The 18,405-nt window shown below is 51.8% G+C and overlaps 1 protein-coding gene across 1 annotated transcript in view; it reads left to right on the top strand.

Moving 5' to 3' along the window:
* The first annotated feature begins 7,598 nt into the window (after positions 1-7,598).
* The window catches only part of LOC126101478 (uncharacterized), a 32,592-nt gene continuing 21,785 nt past the window's right edge, over positions 7,599-18,405 (top strand). The window contains exons 1-2 of the mRNA XM_049912128.1: positions 7,599-8,290; positions 14,430-14,654. Of these exons, the coding sequence (XP_049768085.1) occupies positions 7,599-8,290; positions 14,430-14,654 (917 nt within the window). The remainder of the gene's footprint in view (positions 8,291-14,429; positions 14,655-18,405) is intronic.

Genomic DNA, 18,405 nt, shown 5'->3' with positions numbered 1-18,405 from the left:
ATATATATATATATATATATATATATTTCCATTCGCCATCATGAAGTTCACACCTGTGGCACTACACATATATAAAATGTATGTACGTCCGATCCTAGAATATGGCGCGATAGCATGGTGCGGAACCACAACTCAATGCAACAAGATCAAATCTGCAGCCAGGAGAATGCTGAGGACGATAGGAAAAATCCCATACGAACGGACAGCCACAATACACACCACGCTCAGGACTGACTCTATGGAAAAAAGACTCATAAAACAACTCCTACAGAGAATTCCGTATCACCTGAATATATCACAGCAGTAGCGACAGAAAAAATCTTTTCAGGGAAGCATACAGATATAGGAATTATCACAGAAGGCCAGGAATTACCGTAACACCTACAAAAACCATAAAGTACAAAAAAGAAGACATAAAAGCAAGGAATACAAGCCAACTCTAGCTGAGGTTATAGGGGGTTTCTCTCAGCCGTAAGGTATATACCGGAGTTGTGTATATCCCCCAACACAAAAACCTCCATGAGCCCGCCCCACCTCCCGGTGGAGGAATAAAAGTTTAAAAAATATAAAAATTTAAAAAAAGCTTCGAGTCAGCGATGCCGAGAGAGACGGACGCACACGCCGAGCGCTCTGCTCCCGAGGCCGCTAATGCGCTTCCGACTGCTCCAGCGGACAGGGTCGCGTCCCTGCACGCTAACGGGGTAGAGTCGAGTACGTCAGAGGCGCTACCAAGCGTCTCTGATAGTACTCCTCCCCCAACGACCGTCGACGGTAGCAGTACGAACCGTGCTCACGCTTATCGCGTCACCCGCGAAGTGAAACCGCGCTTACGACCTCGCGCGAGTGTTGTGCATCGTTGCAGCAGCCACTGGAGATTCAAGTGGACGTCCCCACCGCGCAGCAGGACAGCGACGTAGCACTCCAGCTTCTCGTGAGACTCGTGCCGCACTCAGCCGCTGCACCCCTCGGAGACAACACAGGCGGGCTCCCGAACGACAACGTCACGTGCCTCGAGGAAGAGGCACAAATTTGACGACGACGCCTCAGCCCGGACGTCCGCAAATTCCTCAAGGAAAATGCGCAAAACAACACGAAAACCGGGACAAAAACTCGCCTCCGCGCACGGGCTTCTAAAGTGGACAACGACTGCTTCGGAACTGCTACGAAGACCGCGAAAGCCACGTCAGCCGACAGCAGCACCAGTAGGCACTGGCAACAGCTTCCAAGCACTAAGCGACTCTGAAGACACACGAGGGCTGACACTGCCACCGCCGCAGCAGAGTCACGCACCGCCGCAGCAGAGTCAAGCACCGCCGCCGCTCGTAATTAAGTTCGAAGGCTGCTTTCGTGAGCTACAAAACGCACTGAACATGCTGATTGGCAAGTATAACTACAGCGTCAACGTGTCAGGCGATGATCTTCACAAAGTTAAGGTGAAAACTACCGAACGCTTTATGAAAGTCAGCGAGGAATGCACCAGACGGGGTTGGAACTTCTACACCTTCAGCTCCAATAGGAAGAAGCACCTAAAGGTTGTACTTCGCAAGATCCCACGCACCATGAAACCGGAAGAGGTGAAAGAATACATGGAGCAAATGGGTTACTGCGTTGAGGAAGTAATTAGGACGAAACCACAGCGCACTAAAGGACACAACCCACTATTCCTGGTGATCGAGATTAACACAAAGGAAAGCAGGAAACATTTCCAATTAAAGCGCATAGGCAACTTGGAAGTGTGTGCAGAAGTGCTTCGTAACAAAGCTGCATACACCCAGTGCTTCCGCTGCCTGTAACTCGGCCACTCAACAAAGTAATGTGCAATGCCTGAGTATTGCGTCAAGTGCGGTGAGCAACACGCCACCGACGTGTGTGTAAAAACAGGAGTACCTTACTAAGACTTTACTCCAAAGTGCAAACTCTGCGATGAAGGGCAAGGCGAAAATTACAGATGATTTACCAAGCGTAAGGCGTTCGCGGCTCGCGCCCACGGAAACGGAACGCAGCAGCGAAGAGTTTCGGCGGTAACGTCGCTCCTACGTGGAGCCCCAACGCCCAGCCACAGCCAGGAAAGGAGGAGACATGGCCGCCGAGGCTGCGCATCCGGCCGAACACATTCCGGGGCGGACATCGACCTCTCCCAGCAGCGCGGGAACTCCGACGGCAGGAACAAAGAGCGGCAGCAGCCCTGCAGGCAGCAGCAGAACGCCGCACCGGCAGTGGAGCGCGATGGCGGATAAGCTCCGCTCATCGCCTCCTAACGGGTACAAGCACGCCATCAGGCCGCAGCCAACCAGGCCGCAGAGCACAGCACCAGTGGGGGCCCAGCCGCTGGTAGCTCCGCCTCCTCCGCCTCAACCCCGGCAACAGCACCGACCACCGCGCCTCGCCATAGCGGAATGGACCAATCAGCGCCGCCGGTCCCGGACGGGACCCGACCAGCATGGGCGACTTCCCCCAACCGCGATGGCGGCGGCAGCGGCCAACCACCAGACAACAGCCTACACCGGCAGCCCACGCCAACGCTGGCCGGCAGCATGGCGGCGACCGGACCACGGGCAACGGCCATGCTGACGACACCCGACTAAATGGTGTCCGCACAGACAGCCATGATGTCGGCCTAGGACAAGATGGCGACCGCGTCCACCGTCTTCTCGACACGATGCAGCTAATGATGGCTCGCATGACCGAGTTGATGGCCGCAGTGCAGCAAGTACTCGCCATAGCCTCCTCCACCGCCCAACATGCCTGAAAATCTGAGAAGCCTGAGGATCTACGTATTCAACGCCAATGGCCTAAAACGCAGGCCGGCGAATTCTGGCAGTTTCTATGCGACGGGGACACAGACATCTGCCTCGTCGCGTTGACTCACCCAAAGCCTGGCGTACGAGTCGGCGTGGCCAACTACGTCTGCCACCGCTACGACAGACCGACAGCAGGAGGCAGGACGGCCGTTTACGTCCGGCATTCCATCAAACACCATCGTGTTCCCGTGCCAGAACTCACGTCGACTGAAGCAGCCGCCGTCGCACTCGATACTGCGCACGGCAGAATCACCTTGTGTGCCGCCTATATGCCGCCGCGCGGACAACTAGATGTCGCGGACGCCAACAAACTCATGTCCCTCCAAGGAAACCTTATACTTGGAGGCGACTGGAAAGCAAGGCACGGGGCATGGAACAGCTGCCTCACCAACAACAGCGGCAGACGGCTACAACCCGTCATAGAGCGTCACGACGCGGTCGCAGTAGGACCTCACGACGCAACCATATATCCAACACGCGGACGGGAGGCATACTAAAAGGCACGCGGCAGCAAGTGGCGGCCAGCACGCGAACGGCACTCGCGTCCGACCACTTGCCAGTCATCTTCATGCTCAACGCTTACATCACACCGTTCCAACGCAGAGGACTCGACCTAAGAGACATAAACTGGGAAAAGTACCGAGCGAACGTCAAGAAAGCCCTCACGACACTCCCCGACGTCGACGCCGAAGGCGCCGACGCCGCATTACAGCACCTGTCGCAAGCCATCACAGATGCAGCCACGGCCGCAACACCCGCGAAGTACACTTCCCTCACCAACTCCCGCAATGCACCCGAGACGCCATAGCTGCCAAAAACAGGCTCCAACGCGAATGGCAGCTCACGAGAAACCCACGCACCTAGGGGGGATTAAATCGCATGCGCCGCCACATCAGGGCGGACGTGGAAGCGCACCTAAACACCGAATGGGTTGCGAAAATAGAACAACTAAACATCAAGGACGGGACGACGTGCAAGACCATGAAAAGCTTCCTACGCCGCACGCAGCCCATACCACCTCTGCTAGTGGGTAACAGGTTTGTTACCGAACCAGACGCCAAGGCTAATGTACTGGCTGATGCTTTCGCTGCAAATGTCACCCCAATGGTTGAACCAATTGACGAAGAGCACGTCCGCCTCGTCGCACACCGCCTACCAGCCTTCCTACGTGAACGCGCAGAGGACGACGAGATCCAGCCCGCCTCGCCAGAAGTAGTGCACCTGCAGCTGGGCCACCTTCAGCGCAAGAAAGCAGGAAAGGACGTTTCACGTCCGTGCAGCCAGTGGAATTTCCACGGAGCGCCGAATACTTGCGGGCGTACCTCAAGGCTCTACATCGGCCCGACGCTTTACTCCCTCTACATCGTCGACCTGCCACGCACGAACCGCGTCCAGACGGAACTTTACGCGGACGACACGGCGATCTGCAGCAGCAGCTGGAGCGTCGACGTCCTGCAGCAGCGTCTACAGGCGGCCACAGACGAACTCACAGAGTGGGCAAGAAAGTAGCGCCTCGCCTACAACGGAGAAAAGAGTCAGGCGTGCCTTTAACCGGAAAGGCTACTGTGGCCTTGTGCTGCAAGACGTAGTCAAGGCTTTTGACAGTTTGTGGGACACCGGACTACATCGTACACATTAGGTTTCCCTGGCCATGTCGTTAAGCTCCTGAAGAGCTACCTAACCAACTGCACATTTTGCTTCAAAGTGGACACTGCCAGGTCCTCAAAGCGCACCAACAGGGCTGGGGTACCACAGGGCTCGGTACTGTACAACCTGTACACGGCCGACACACCGTCTGTTGCACAGATCCAGACAGCCCAATACGCCGATGACACGGCATTCTTCACCGTTAGCACAAATAGGAGGATGGTTACTGCAAGACTACAAAATTTACTACACTAGACGGAAGCCTGGGCCAGGAAACGGCGGATAACAATAAATGGGGAGAAAACGCAAGCGTTAATGCTCACCCAAAGGAGAGGCAAACGTGTCGTAGGCGGTGGGCAGGATTGCATCAGACAAGTACGACTACACAGACATGATATCCCATGGAGGGCTACGGCCAAATAGCTGGGTGTCACCCTTGACAGAAGACTGATATGGCGCGCACATATCGACATCAGAAGAAAGGCCAGCGGAAGACTCAACGACATTTACCCCCTTCTACACATCCAAAGCAGTTTGGCGGCAACTACAGGAGTGAGGCTGTACTGTACGCTTGTCCGCCCTATCATCGAGTATGCCTGCCCAGTCTGGGGCTATGCAGCCAAAACGCACTTGTAGAGGCTGCAGAGAGTCCAAAATCAGGCACTCAGACGGGAAATTCACGTTAGGACGCGCTTCCCCACTGCCGACACCCACGAGGCAACGGAAGTGAAGATGTTAAAAGAAAGATTCAGAGAACTCGAGGCAGCATTTTACCAAACCGCAAGTCACTCTGAAACCAACTAATAAACAACCTAGGGAACTACCCCACTGAAAATGTAAAATACAGGAGGCCAAAGTGCATCCTAAATTAAAAACACGCGAACTAAATAGAATGTGTCGTCACATTAAAGCCGAGGCGGACAGACACAGAAATGAAGAATGGGCGCACAAAGTGACGCAACTGAACTTGGAGGACGGCTCAGCCTGGAGGTCTGTAAAAGGCCACTTCCGCCGAGTACAACGGACACCTCCGCTTCAAGTGGGCGCGGCGTATGTCAGCGAGCCATCTGCAAAGGCCAACACCCTAGCAGACGCGTTCGCTGCGAACTTTACACCTGTGGACGACCCTGTAGACGCCGCCCACATCCAACTAGTAGCAGAACGCCTCCCCGTTTTCCTCCGCGCGCAAAACGACGCAGAGGACAACTTGACGCCCATCTCAGAGGAAGAGGTGCAACAACAACTCCGTCGTCTGGATAGAAAGAAGGCAGGAGGGCCAGACAATGTTACATACCTGATCCTAAAACAGCTGCCGGACGAGGCTACTACTCACATAACCTGCATATTCAACCAAGTGCTACAGACGAAGACTTTCCCGACATGCTGGAAGCACGCACAGGTGATCGCCCTTCCCAAACCGGGCAAGGACGCACGCCAACCCAAAAACTATCGGCCGGTAAGTCTGCTTCCGGCATTGTCGAAGATCTTTGAAAGACTATACCTAGCCCGCCTGCAGGCACATATGGAAGCGGAAGGAATCTTACCAAACGAGCAGTTCGGATTCCGGAGACATCACGCAACAACGCACCGACTCCGTGTGGCACGACGGCCTCCTGTTCAAGCTACTTGACCTGGGGGTACCTGTGTCACACGTGAAGCTCATCAAGAGCTACCTAGAGGGCAGAACGTTTCACGTTCGGGTAGATAGTGGAATTTCCACGGAGCGCCAGGTACTTGCGGGTGTACCTCAAGGCTCGGTCCTTGGGCCGACGCTTTACTCCGTATACACCGCAGACCTTCCGCATACAGACCGCACACATCTCGCTCTGTATGCGGACGACACAGCCATCTTCAGCCGCAGTAGGTGCGTCAATGCACTCCAGCGGCGACTGCAATCAGCCACAGACGCCCTCACCGAGTGGGCAACAAAGTGGCGCCTAGCATATAATGGGGAGAAATCCCAAGCCCACGTGCGCAAAGACACTCCAAACGTCGCATTACGGGGAGTCCCAGTCCCATGGAGTGCCACAGCTAAGTACCTGGGGGTCACACTGGACCGTCGACTTACTTGGGGGCACCATATCGAAGAAATTAGGGGGAAAGCACTGGGGCGTCTGAAACTGCTATACCCCCTACTAAACCCGACCTCCACACTTCCGGAACAGGTCGGCCTCACCCTTTACAAGGCCGCCATTCGACCACTACTGGAACACGCGGCCGTAGTATGGGGTAATACGGCCGAAACAAACCTAAGGAGACTCCATTCAATTCAAAATAGAGCCCTCAGGTTAGTACTCCACTTCCCATGGGACTTCCCGATGGAGGAATTGCACAGGCTCGCAGACGTTCCACCGCTAAGACAGCGCTACAAAGAACTTGCGGCCAGCTTCTATGGAAAAGCCGAACTGTCACCAAATCCCCTGGTGCGCGAGCTAGGCAACAGGCCACACTGGCGGGCAACGCTTCGCTGGCCTGACCTGCTGCGACGTCGAATCGACGCAGAACAGGGTTAAAGACGAGCTACCCAGCAGTAGCAACGAAGTCAAACTGCCTCACTAAGGTGAGGCAAGCATCATACCAATCCCAGCTCAGGATGCAGAGCAACTTCGACAACCCAAAGCATTGAAATTAATAAGAATCCAACCTGATGAAGGCAAGATTGCGAAAGGCGATCAGAACTTCACAGAAGAAGACGAGGACCTGTCCCCCCACGCTGGAGGGTCGCACAGGTATTCCTCGACATGATGCAGTGGCTTCCACTCGCGGCCAAGCCGCCGTAGCGTGAGGTCGTCCGCACGCCACGCCGCGCCGCTCCGCCACGCAGCAGCTGGGGGCGCTCTCAGCCGCCGCCTACGCTGCCGGGGACGCCGAAGAAGAGGCAAAATTGTTCGTGTCCAGTCAGGTCGCAAAAGAGACAGGCGAGATATTCTGGAAAGCCGGAATAGTAGGGACTGGATAGCATAGGGAACGCTGCAAGGTCAGGGCCCCTGCTGCGGCGGGACAAGCCCGCGCTTTGCCAGGCCAGGCTCAATAAATTAGGGCAAAGTGAACTTCGCGAACAGGGAAAGTAGTCTCCCACACAGACCACAACCATAGGAGAAAATGCCCTCCCCGTGAGGTACACCAACTACCACCTCCACCAGCCAGAAAATGGGGAAAATAGGACCCCATACAAAACTGGCAAAAAACACAACACCAGACGGGGAAAAGACCCAAACAGACGGCACGACCGTGCCAAACTACACAACACCACGACTCCTTTCCCCCGCTGAGCAGTGGGGACGAGAAAAGCAGAGTGAAATTTTAGCAAAAGAAATGGCTAAAAAGAAACTCGCCAAACCGGCAAGCGCCAAATACTCCACAGCCCGACAGAGCCGCCAAAATCGCGCTCTGTCTGCACCACAAAAGAACACAAAGGGCACCCGCGTCGGCATCACGAAACTCACGCAAAAAAGCCCAACCAACCGCGTCGCGTCGACTTCCGCATCTGCGAGCAGACCGACGACGACGAACACATCAGTAAACTCCACCCCACGACAACAGCAAGGGGCAGGGAAAAGGAAGTCACAGATCCCCACAAGAATACCACACAAGTTCGAGAGTCCCAACCGTTTTGACGCGTTAGGGGACTCGGATGAGGAAGGCGAGACAACCGCCTCCCCAGACGTCAACCCGCCACCGCAACAAACACCACCAGGGGATACACCAGCAGCTTTCACCGCTACGTCACACGACGACAACTCGACTCCCGCCGTCGCGGGTCAACAACAGCCCACCGACAGCGGAGAGGACGAGACAAATCCAAGAAATGTACCACCAATATTGGTGTACCAATTAGAGGGGTACACCAAACTAAACAAAGATATAAAACGCAAGATATCAGGCCCCTTAAAGGTCATCTTCCGGGGTGACTCGGTCAAGTGTAATTTCGAGTCCCTAAGAGATTACTATGCCGCGGCAGCTTTTCTAAGAGAAAGGGATGTACCGCATTTTAACCACCAACCGTCCGAGAAAAAGGATTTACACGTGGTCGTCCACGGCCTACCAGCCCAAGTCCTAGAGGAGGAACTACGAGAGGCCCTTGTAGAGAAAGGTTTCAGACCTACATACGTGCACCAGTTTAAGAAACGAGCATGTAATTCACGAAGGCTCATCCGAGAGCCAACGTACAAAGTCTCCCTTCCCAGGGGCTCGGGCGGTGAGAGGATATACGAAGTGCGGTACATCCTCCACACAAAGGTGACGGTAGAAACCTACCGTCCCAAGGAAGGTCGCGCGCAGTGTCACCGCTGCCACCGCCTAACGCACACGGCAAACTATTGCAACATGCCGGCGAGGTGCGTAAAGTGCGCGGGCCTCCACGCCACAAAAGACTGCCGGAAACCAGAGAGCGAGCCGCCAAAGTGTGTATTGTGCTCCGGAGACCATCCAGCATCTTGGAAAGGCTGCCCGGAACACCAAAAGTATATACACCGCTCCAGACAGCCGACAGAGGGACAGCACAAACAGCGTGCGCCCTCGAAAAACAGACAACCCCGACAAAACAAAAGTAAGGGCGAAAGACAGACGAGGACAGACCCTAACCAGGAGTTAAGAGACACACCACAGACAAAACACGACCAAACAAACAAAGAAACCCTCCCAGTAAGAGTCCCCACTCCAGGGGAAACAATACAACAGGCGACAAATGACGAAACAGAAAGAAAGACACGCAGAGCAGACAGACCAGACACACACCCAACAGAGGGCGCACGCTCCCCACGCCCCCCACGCTCACAACAAACAAGACCGCAGTTTCCACCTCTCCCTGCGCGACGACAGGTCCATCCGGACATTGCCGCAGTCGCACACGCGGAGGCGGCAGGCACAGACAAGAACACGCCAACACCTCGCCGCCGCTCCTTCAGAGAGGCACTAACATCACCAACGACCGACACAACACCAAATCACATGCAAACAAACACGACAAAACCAACGCAGATGCAAAAAGAGACAACACAAAACAGAAAACCCCTGCCACACTACACACAAATGAGAAAGGACTGCTCGTGGACGCCCTATGGGTGATCATAAACACGATCCGTTCCCTCGAGCAGGACTCAAACATCGTCACAACAATATTACACACGGCAAACGCGCTCCGTCAAGCATCGGACAGGACGGAAAAGACACACATAATACTACAGGGTCTGCTTAGTGCGTTCATGTAAAGATGGCGCAACGAGGCAGACAAAACACTGACACAACACTTTGCATCTGGAATGCAAACGGCATCAGAAACAAAAAGACGGAGCTCCAGACGTTCATATCGGAACACAATGTAGATGTCCTGTTAGTCTCCGAAACACACCTCCGGCCCTGCGACACTTTTAAACTGCGGAACATGACGGGTTACCGCACCGACAGACAAAATCAACGAGGAGGCGGTACGGACGTAGTCCTAAAACGGAAAATTCCGCACGATGTGGTGGACGCGCCGCCAGTGCAAGACATCGAGGTCACTCTGGTCACAATAAACACGGAAAGAGGGAAATTGACGGTGGGGGCAGCATACCTAGCCCCAAACCGCCAGTTACTGGAAGAAGACCTCAGAGTGATCTGCGACAGGCACCAGAGGGTGGCGTTGGGCGGGGACCTAAACGCCAAAAATCCAGCGTGGAATTCCCGCACAACGAACCCGAAAGGAACAAAACTCCTGCAACTGGAGGACGCGAACCACTACATCGTCCGCGGCCCAGACGACCCGACACACGTCCCAGTCATAGCCGGACACAGACCGGACGTCCTGGACGTACTGCTGACGAAAAACATTGGAGACGACGTCACGCTAGATACGATCCAGCACTTAACGTCTGACCACAATCCGGTACTAGTGAGGCTCCGCAGGATGAACTCTATCCCGGACGTCCCAAGAAAAGTGATAAACATGAACTGGGAACAGTATTGCAGGGTCCTCACAGACACAATAGACCCAACACTGGACCTGCCGTCAGAGGAAAAGCTGGACGATGCTGTCGAATACCAGACATCCAAAATACAAAAAGCCATAAAACAGACCAGGATAACCACAATACTACCGGATAGACACGAAACAGAACTCCCTCCGCTACTGCGGGAGCTCCGATGCCAGGAAAACAGACACAGAAAACTGTGGCAAAGAAGCAGGGACCCGCGGGAGCGGAGAGAAACGAACAGACTGTCTCGTGAACTCGAAAAGCGGCTGAAAGAATGGCGCGCAGAAACCTGGGAAGACAGGATGGAGACATTCTGCCTCCAAACCCAGGACGAGCGGCAACTGGTCAAAAACATTCGACAGCAGCGACCAGCTAAAAGGGCTATGCTAGGACCCCAGGGAACCGTGTTTGATGCCTTGTCGAAAGCCGAACTGTTTGCGGACACGTACGAGGAGCAAAACACAACTCCACAGATCGACCTCACAGCTGCAGAACAGCTTGAGAAAGAAAACGTCACACAAACAGTTCAAAATCTCCGAGACACACCGACACAAACATCACCAGAACTCACAACACCGACATACACTCCTGGATATGGAAAAAAGAACACATTGACATCGGTGTGTCAGACCCACCATACTTGCTCCGGACACTGCGAGAGGGCTGTACAAGCAATGATCACACGCACGGCACAGCGGACACACCAGGAACCGCGGTGTTGGCCGTCGAATGGCGCTAGCTGCGCAGCATTTGTGCACCGCCGCCGTCAGTGTCAGCCAGTTTGCCGTGGCATACGGAGCTCCATCGCAGTCTTTAACACTGGTAGCATGCCGCGACAGCGTGGACGTGAATCGTATGTGCAGTTGACGGACTTTCAGCGAGGGCGTATAGTGGGCATGCGGGAGGCCGGGTGGACGTACCGCCGAATTGCTCAACACGTGGGGCGTGAGGTCTCCACAGTACATCGATGTTGTCGCCAGTGGTCGGCGGAAGGTGCACGTGCCCGTCGACCTGGGACCGGACCGCAGCGACGCACGGATGCACGCCAAGACCGTAGGATCCTACGCAGTGCCGTAGGGGACCGCACCGCCACTTCCCAGCAAATTAGGGACACTGTTGCTCCTGGGGTATCGGCGAGGACCGTTCGCAACCGTCTCCATGAAGCTGGGCTACGGTCCCGCACACCGTTAGGCCGTCTTCCGCTCACGCCCCAACATCGTGCAGCCCGCCTCCAGTGGTGTCGCGACAGGCGTGAATGGAGGGACGAATGGAGACGTGTCGTCTTCAGCGATGAGATTCGCTTCTGCCTTGGTGCCAATGATGGTCGTATGCGTGCTTGGCGCCGTGCAGGTGAGCGCCACAATCAGGAATGCATACCACCTTGGCACACAGGGCCAACACCCGGCATCATGGTGTGGGGAGCGATCTCCTACACTGGCCGTACACCACTGGTGATCGTCGAGGGGACACTGAACAGTGCACGGTACATCCAAACCGTCATCGAACCCATCGTTCTACCATTCCTAGACCGGCAAGGGAACTTGCTGTTCCAACAGGACAATGCACGTCCGCATGTATCTCGTGCCACCCAACGTGCTCTAGAAGGTGTAAGTCAACTACCCTGGCCAGCAAGATCTCCGGATCTGTCCCCCATTGAGCATGTTTGGGACTGGATGAAGCGTCGTCTCACGCGGTCTGCACGTCCAGCACGAACGCTGGTCCAACTGAGGCGCCAGGTGGAAATGGCTTGGCAAGCCGTTCCACAGGACTACATCTAGCATCTCTACGATCGTCTCCATGGGAGAATAGCAGCCTGCATTGCTGCGAAAGGTGGATATACACTGTACTAGTGCCGACATTGTGCATGCTCTGTTGCCTGTGTCTATGTGCCTGTGGTTCTGTCAGTGCTATCATGTGAAGTATCTGACCCCAGGAATGTGTCAATAAAGTTTCCCCTTCCTGGGACAATGAATTCACGGTGTTCTTATTTCAATTTCCAGGAGTGTATATAAGGAAAATAATAGCCTGCAGAAAGGGCAGATCCGCACCAGGACTAGACAAAATTTCAAACATACATCTAAAGAACCTCTCTAGGAAACCACTAGTCCTGCTAACACGCATAATAAATAGCTGCATGCTGCTACAAAAATTCCCTGCAGCCTGGAAGGCAGCAAAAGTGATTACAATCCCAAAGGCAGAGAAAGACCTAAAACTACCGGCGAACCACCGCCCTATCAGTTTACTCTCCACAATGGGGAAAACACTTGAAAGAGTAGTATTGGAGGCTCTGAGCACTATGGGACTTAACACCTGTGGTCATCAGTCCCCTAGAACTTCGAACTACTTAAACCTAACTAACCTAAGGACATCACACACATCCATGCCCGAGGCAGGATTCGAACCTGCGACCGTAGCAGTCGCGCGGTTCCGGACTGCGCGCCTAGAACCGCGAGACCACCGCGGCCGGTAAGTAGTATTGGACAGGATCAACAAATGTCTCATGGACGATGAAACCATCAGACCGGAACAATTTGGGTTCCAGAAAAAGGTCTCTGCAGAGCTACAAGTCCTTCGACTAACAGAACACATTACACACAATTTCAACTACACAAACTCAATAGCAGCAGTATTCCTCGATTGGGAAAAGGCATACGACAAGGTTTGGCACGACAACTTGACCTTTAAGATACACCACAACACGACGATCCCCGATGTGTACACAAAATTAATAGACAGGTTTCTGACAGAAAGGATGTTCCTTGTTGAGGTCGACGGAAAACGCTCCTCAAGAAAGACCCTGAGGGCCAGAATCCCCCAGGGGTCGGTTCTATCACCCACACTTTTCAACATATACGCAAACGACATCCCCCTGTCACCGCATGCCAGGATAGCCCAATTCGCGGATGACACAGCCTCCTACACGAGTGGCAGGCAGCACCACTCTAACATAGCACGCCTCCAAAGGGAGCTAGACATGGTAGAAGACTGGTGTAGGGGAAACAAAATGACATTAAACGCAGAAAAAACTACAGCTGTCTATTTCACAAGGAAGCGGCCGGTACTCAGAAACCAGCTGTCCCTAAACGCCCAGGAATTAGCCCAGGTATTTCACGGAGTCTCTCCACGGTAACACTAGACAAAAAAAATGTTGTTTCACCTTCACATCGAGGAAAAGCGAAAGAGAGGTATAAACCTCGCAAAAGCCCTCCTGCCCTTCTTCCTCAGCAGGGAGATGTGGATGGAAACAAAACGAACACTATACAAAACAACAGTCCTCCCAGCACTAACGTACGGGTGTTCTACGTGGGGAATCACGTGCCAGACAAACCACAAAAAGTTGCAAAGGGTGCAAAACAAGGTACTAAGGTGGATTCTGGACGCCCCACCGTGGACACCCGTACGAGAGCTCCACGAAACAGTGGAAATCGAGAGGATACAAGATACAGTTAAAAGACTAGTAACAACACTATTTGACAAACTAGAACAAACCAGAGAAAACTGTAGACAACTCAGGGGCACAGGTACTGTGATACCCCGAACGTGGCACAGGCAGAGAGTGCCACGCCAAATCATACAAGACCCCATAGATTAGTAAGCAATAGTGAAAAGCCTAATAGTTAATAAGATTTCGTTTCTAGCTTAGTCCAGTAGCACTCCCCTTAACATAATATACTCTGTTATTGTCCTTGAAAATCCTTGCTCCCTTGTTGGGAACCAATAGGGAACAGAAATATGTCTAAATTGTTTGTGCCTTGATTAGTAGTTAAAATTTTTCTAGCTGATTGTGCTCCCTTGTTGTAACCTAATAGTTTTAGATAAATGTGTAAATCGAGATACCCTTGGGTTACCGTTTTTGTACCCAAGCAACTTAGCGTAGGACCCTAACTAAATCTAAGATGTAGTGACTAACCCCACTCCCCCCCCCCACTCTGTCGGCTGCACGACCACCCTTAGCTACATAGAGTAAACCACACTTGACAAAATGTTTTGAGAATAGATGTTAAAGTGAGATGCAGATCTGCTGCAGACCAATGAATGTCCGACGCCCGTACCCAGCGGGCAAGCGGCGGAAAACAACGGGCACAGCGGCCGCCACGGAACGACGACCACATCTCGCCGAGCGGCCGACTGGCACAACTCCACAAAAGGAAAGCAGTGGGAAGCAGCACCCGCTGCACCCACTGCGCAGAACCAAACAACTAAAACCCACGCCTCATAAATCGAGGATGGTCGGGGGCCGCAAGGCCTTATTGTTACCGACATTGCCCTCCAAAGCCAACGATTTGTTTTTGTCAATAAAAATTAATCACAGAGAATAACAAAACCAAGCCACACACAAATACACGTAGATTCGGCAAAGCCGAAGGAACTGTTAAACACCACGTGATAGAATGGATAGCGAAGGGAACGATGAAGACCCAGGGCCTCAGACGCAGGAACCCGACCGAGAGCAGCCCCCCCCCCCCCCCCCCGCGAGCTGTACGTCCGCGGCCTTCCAGGCAAAGAATTAGCAACAGGGCTGAGGTAGATCGCGCGAGTAGGTCTGAGCCAAATACCACCAACACACAAGAAACAGACGTTGAACACGCACTCAGACAACAAATTCAGAAGCTACAACAGGCACAACGAGACAGCAACATGGCGACTTCCCGAAAAAACCAACCAACCAATCACGACGCACCACGACAGGACACAGAGCAAAACTCGACAAATGAAGACACAAATCAAACATACGACGAAGACAACACTTCACAATATTACTGCTCTTCAGATTCTGAGATATCTGAGCAAGAAGAGATGGACCAAGACGATGGGTAAGGGGAATTCCAAACCCCTCCCCCACGGAAAACAGCAAAACGGAAGAACACTGAAGGCGACACTGCACCGCACAAACAATTCTCCGTTCAAACAGAAAACCGATTTGAACCTCTCTCACCTCCACCTCAACGAAGCAATAGTACTATTAATCCAGCAACTGCAACCCATCCAACACCATCATCATCAACTGCTCCTCAAGCCATCCACAAGAAACCAAGAATCCCGCCCATCAATATCCAATATAAGGGACACTACCTAACGCTCAATGCTGCATTAAAGAAGCACATGGAAGGACCAATACAGGCGATCTACAAAGGAGACACCATCAAATACCATTTCGACTCAATGAAGGACCAACGGACAGCATTCTACTTTTTTCACCACCACAACATTTCCAACTTCACTCATCAACCACAAAATCAAAGACATTTAAAAGTTGTAATTAAAGGTTTACCCGAAACAGTCACGGAAGCAGAAGTAGACAAGGACTTACGAGACCTCAACTTCATGCCGAGAAACGTCCACCAGTACAAGAAAAGAGACAATATTACGAAGCAATTAAGACCCATGGATGTATTCTGCGTAACTCTTGTCCGAAAACCTGAAAACAACGCCATCTACCACGTCCGCTACATACTTGACACGAAGGTAACAGTTGAATCCTATCAAAACAAAGACGGTCCACCTCAATGTAAAAAGTGCCAGGGTTTCTTTCACACCGCAAACTACTGTTCAATGCCTACTCGCTGTGTCCGCTGCGGTGGCGCCCATAGAGCAAGAGATTGCAGCCTCCCTGTAAATGCTACGTCACACTGCGTAAACTGTAAGCAAGACGGCCACCCCGCGTCCTTTCGCGGCTGCGAAGAATTCCTAAAAGCAATACGTATATACCAAGCACAACGACCAAGAGCCACCACTCCAGCAGTAGCAACAATTCAACTAGCCATAAAAAAACACACCAATGCCAACTCCAGCCGAAGCCAGCCGCAGAGGACGCAAAACATGGGCAAATCTCCAGACAAACCAGGAATCACCCTCAACTACCCAGACACATCAGGCAACAAATTCAACCTCAAACCAATCAACCAGACCTGCTTCCTTCCTCGACTTCCTAAACCACATGAAAAACTTTTGGAAAAATACACAGTGGACGAACATCATTTCAATCACCACCACCACATTTCAGCAATTCATGACTGCACAAGACTTAGTATCTAAAGTAATGGCAATTGTCGGTGGAATAATGAAATTCTTTGTCACCGATAATGGAAATTAGACCTACCAGGAAACAAAACCTTCGTTTTTGTAGCTTTAACGCATCAGGAATACACAACAAAAAAGACTTATTAAATGAATTCATAGAAGATAACAAGATCGACATACTATTTGTTACTGAAACACATTTACGTCCAACACAATCATTTAAACTCAGAAATATGCCACCGAACAGACCGAACTAACCGACAGGGAGGCGAAACGGCCATCTTCATTCGCTCACATATACGACACAATCCTGAAATTACGCCACAAATGACATCATTAGAAGCCACAATAGTTAAAATAGAAACAGCACAAGGAAAAATAACACTGGTGGCTGCATACCTCAGCCCCAGAGCAACATTCGAAGAAAACGACTTACTTCAAATACTCGACAACAACAAAATCTTACTGGCCGGCGACTTAAATGCAAAAAACACCACCTGGAATGCACGACGGAACAATGCACGCCGAAACACACTATATAACCTACAAGTACGACTGAACGCTGCAATATCCGCTCCTGAAGATATTACCCACATTCCATTCAATCACCGCCACCAACCGGACGTCCTAGATATCTGCATAACCAACAACCTCGATCCTGACTTGCATCTCCGAACCCTTCAAGATCTCACCTCCGACCATCTACCTGTAATCGGCCACATCGGTAACGCAATAGAACCGCCTCACCCACGACACAAAACCACAATAAATTGGGACCAATTCCAGAGATGGCTAAATAATATTCGTCCCACACTAGACCTAACAACTACACAAAAAATAGAAGAAGCAATCGGCTCTCTAACAGACAAAATTAAAACAGCCTATAAGAAAGCATCTACAACTACAATATTTTCTGAAACAAACGTCCACACTCTGCCACCACTTATACAAGATCTCAAGTACCTCAAAAACGCAGCTAGACGCCGATGGTCCAACCACGCAATCCGGAAGATAGAAGACAATTAAACAGATTCAAAAAACAAATACATCACCGTGTACAAGAATGGAGAGCCGAAGTCTGGGAAGACCGTATGAGCACCCTGCAATTCCGAAACAAAGACGATTGGAAACTAATCAGAAACCTGCGACGCACAAAAACACACAAATCGGTATTACTGCACAATAACAACCTCATCTTCGACGCCTTCAGCCAGGCAGAACTATTTGCAGCCACCTACGAACAACAAAATACAATAGAACTTCAAGGAAACCTACAACCTGACATACTGCAATATCAACAACATGTGACAGCTACAGCCCAGAAAATACGTCAGACACCACCTCGCGATCTACCAGAAGTAACCACTCCTGCTGGACCGGACCTCATCTCCAACATTCACCTCCAGAACCTGCCTAGAAAGCCTTTAGTCCTTCTGACCAGAATCATCAACGCCTGTCTAATCAACCATTATTTCAGACAAGCATGGAAGATCTCCAAAATAGTACCTATCCCAAAACCTGGAAAGGACCTGAAACAACCACATAATTACAGACTGATAAGCCTACTCCCAACAATGTCAAAGCTCCTGGAACGCATCCTGCTCCCAAGAATTCGACAACCATTACTTGACGGCAACATCATCCGACAAGAACAATTTGCATTCCAAGAAAAACTGTCAGCTGAACTCCAGATCCTCCGTATTACAGAACATATTACTAAAATAATGAACCTCTCCAAGTATACAGCCGCAATTTTTCTAGACGTCGAGAAAGCATACGATAAAGTATGGAATGACAACCTAGTCACGAAACTAAAAGACCAGACCGACATACCTGAATGCTACATCAAAATGATTGATAGTTTTTTACACGACCGGAGATGCTTTGTACGGATAGATAGCAAACGATCAGCACACAAAGTACTACAGGAAGGAATACCGCAGGGTTCAGTACTTTCGCCAACCCTATTCACCGTATATGTA

Source organism: Schistocerca cancellata, chromosome 9 (genome assembly GCF_023864275.1).
Source record: "Schistocerca cancellata isolate TAMUIC-IGC-003103 chromosome 9, iqSchCanc2.1, whole genome shotgun sequence".
In the NCBI taxonomy this organism is placed as follows: Eukaryota; Metazoa; Arthropoda; class Insecta; order Orthoptera; family Acrididae; genus Schistocerca; species Schistocerca cancellata.
Note: the sequence above shows the minus strand (reverse complement) of the source record. Positions and strands in the feature narration are given on the sequence as shown.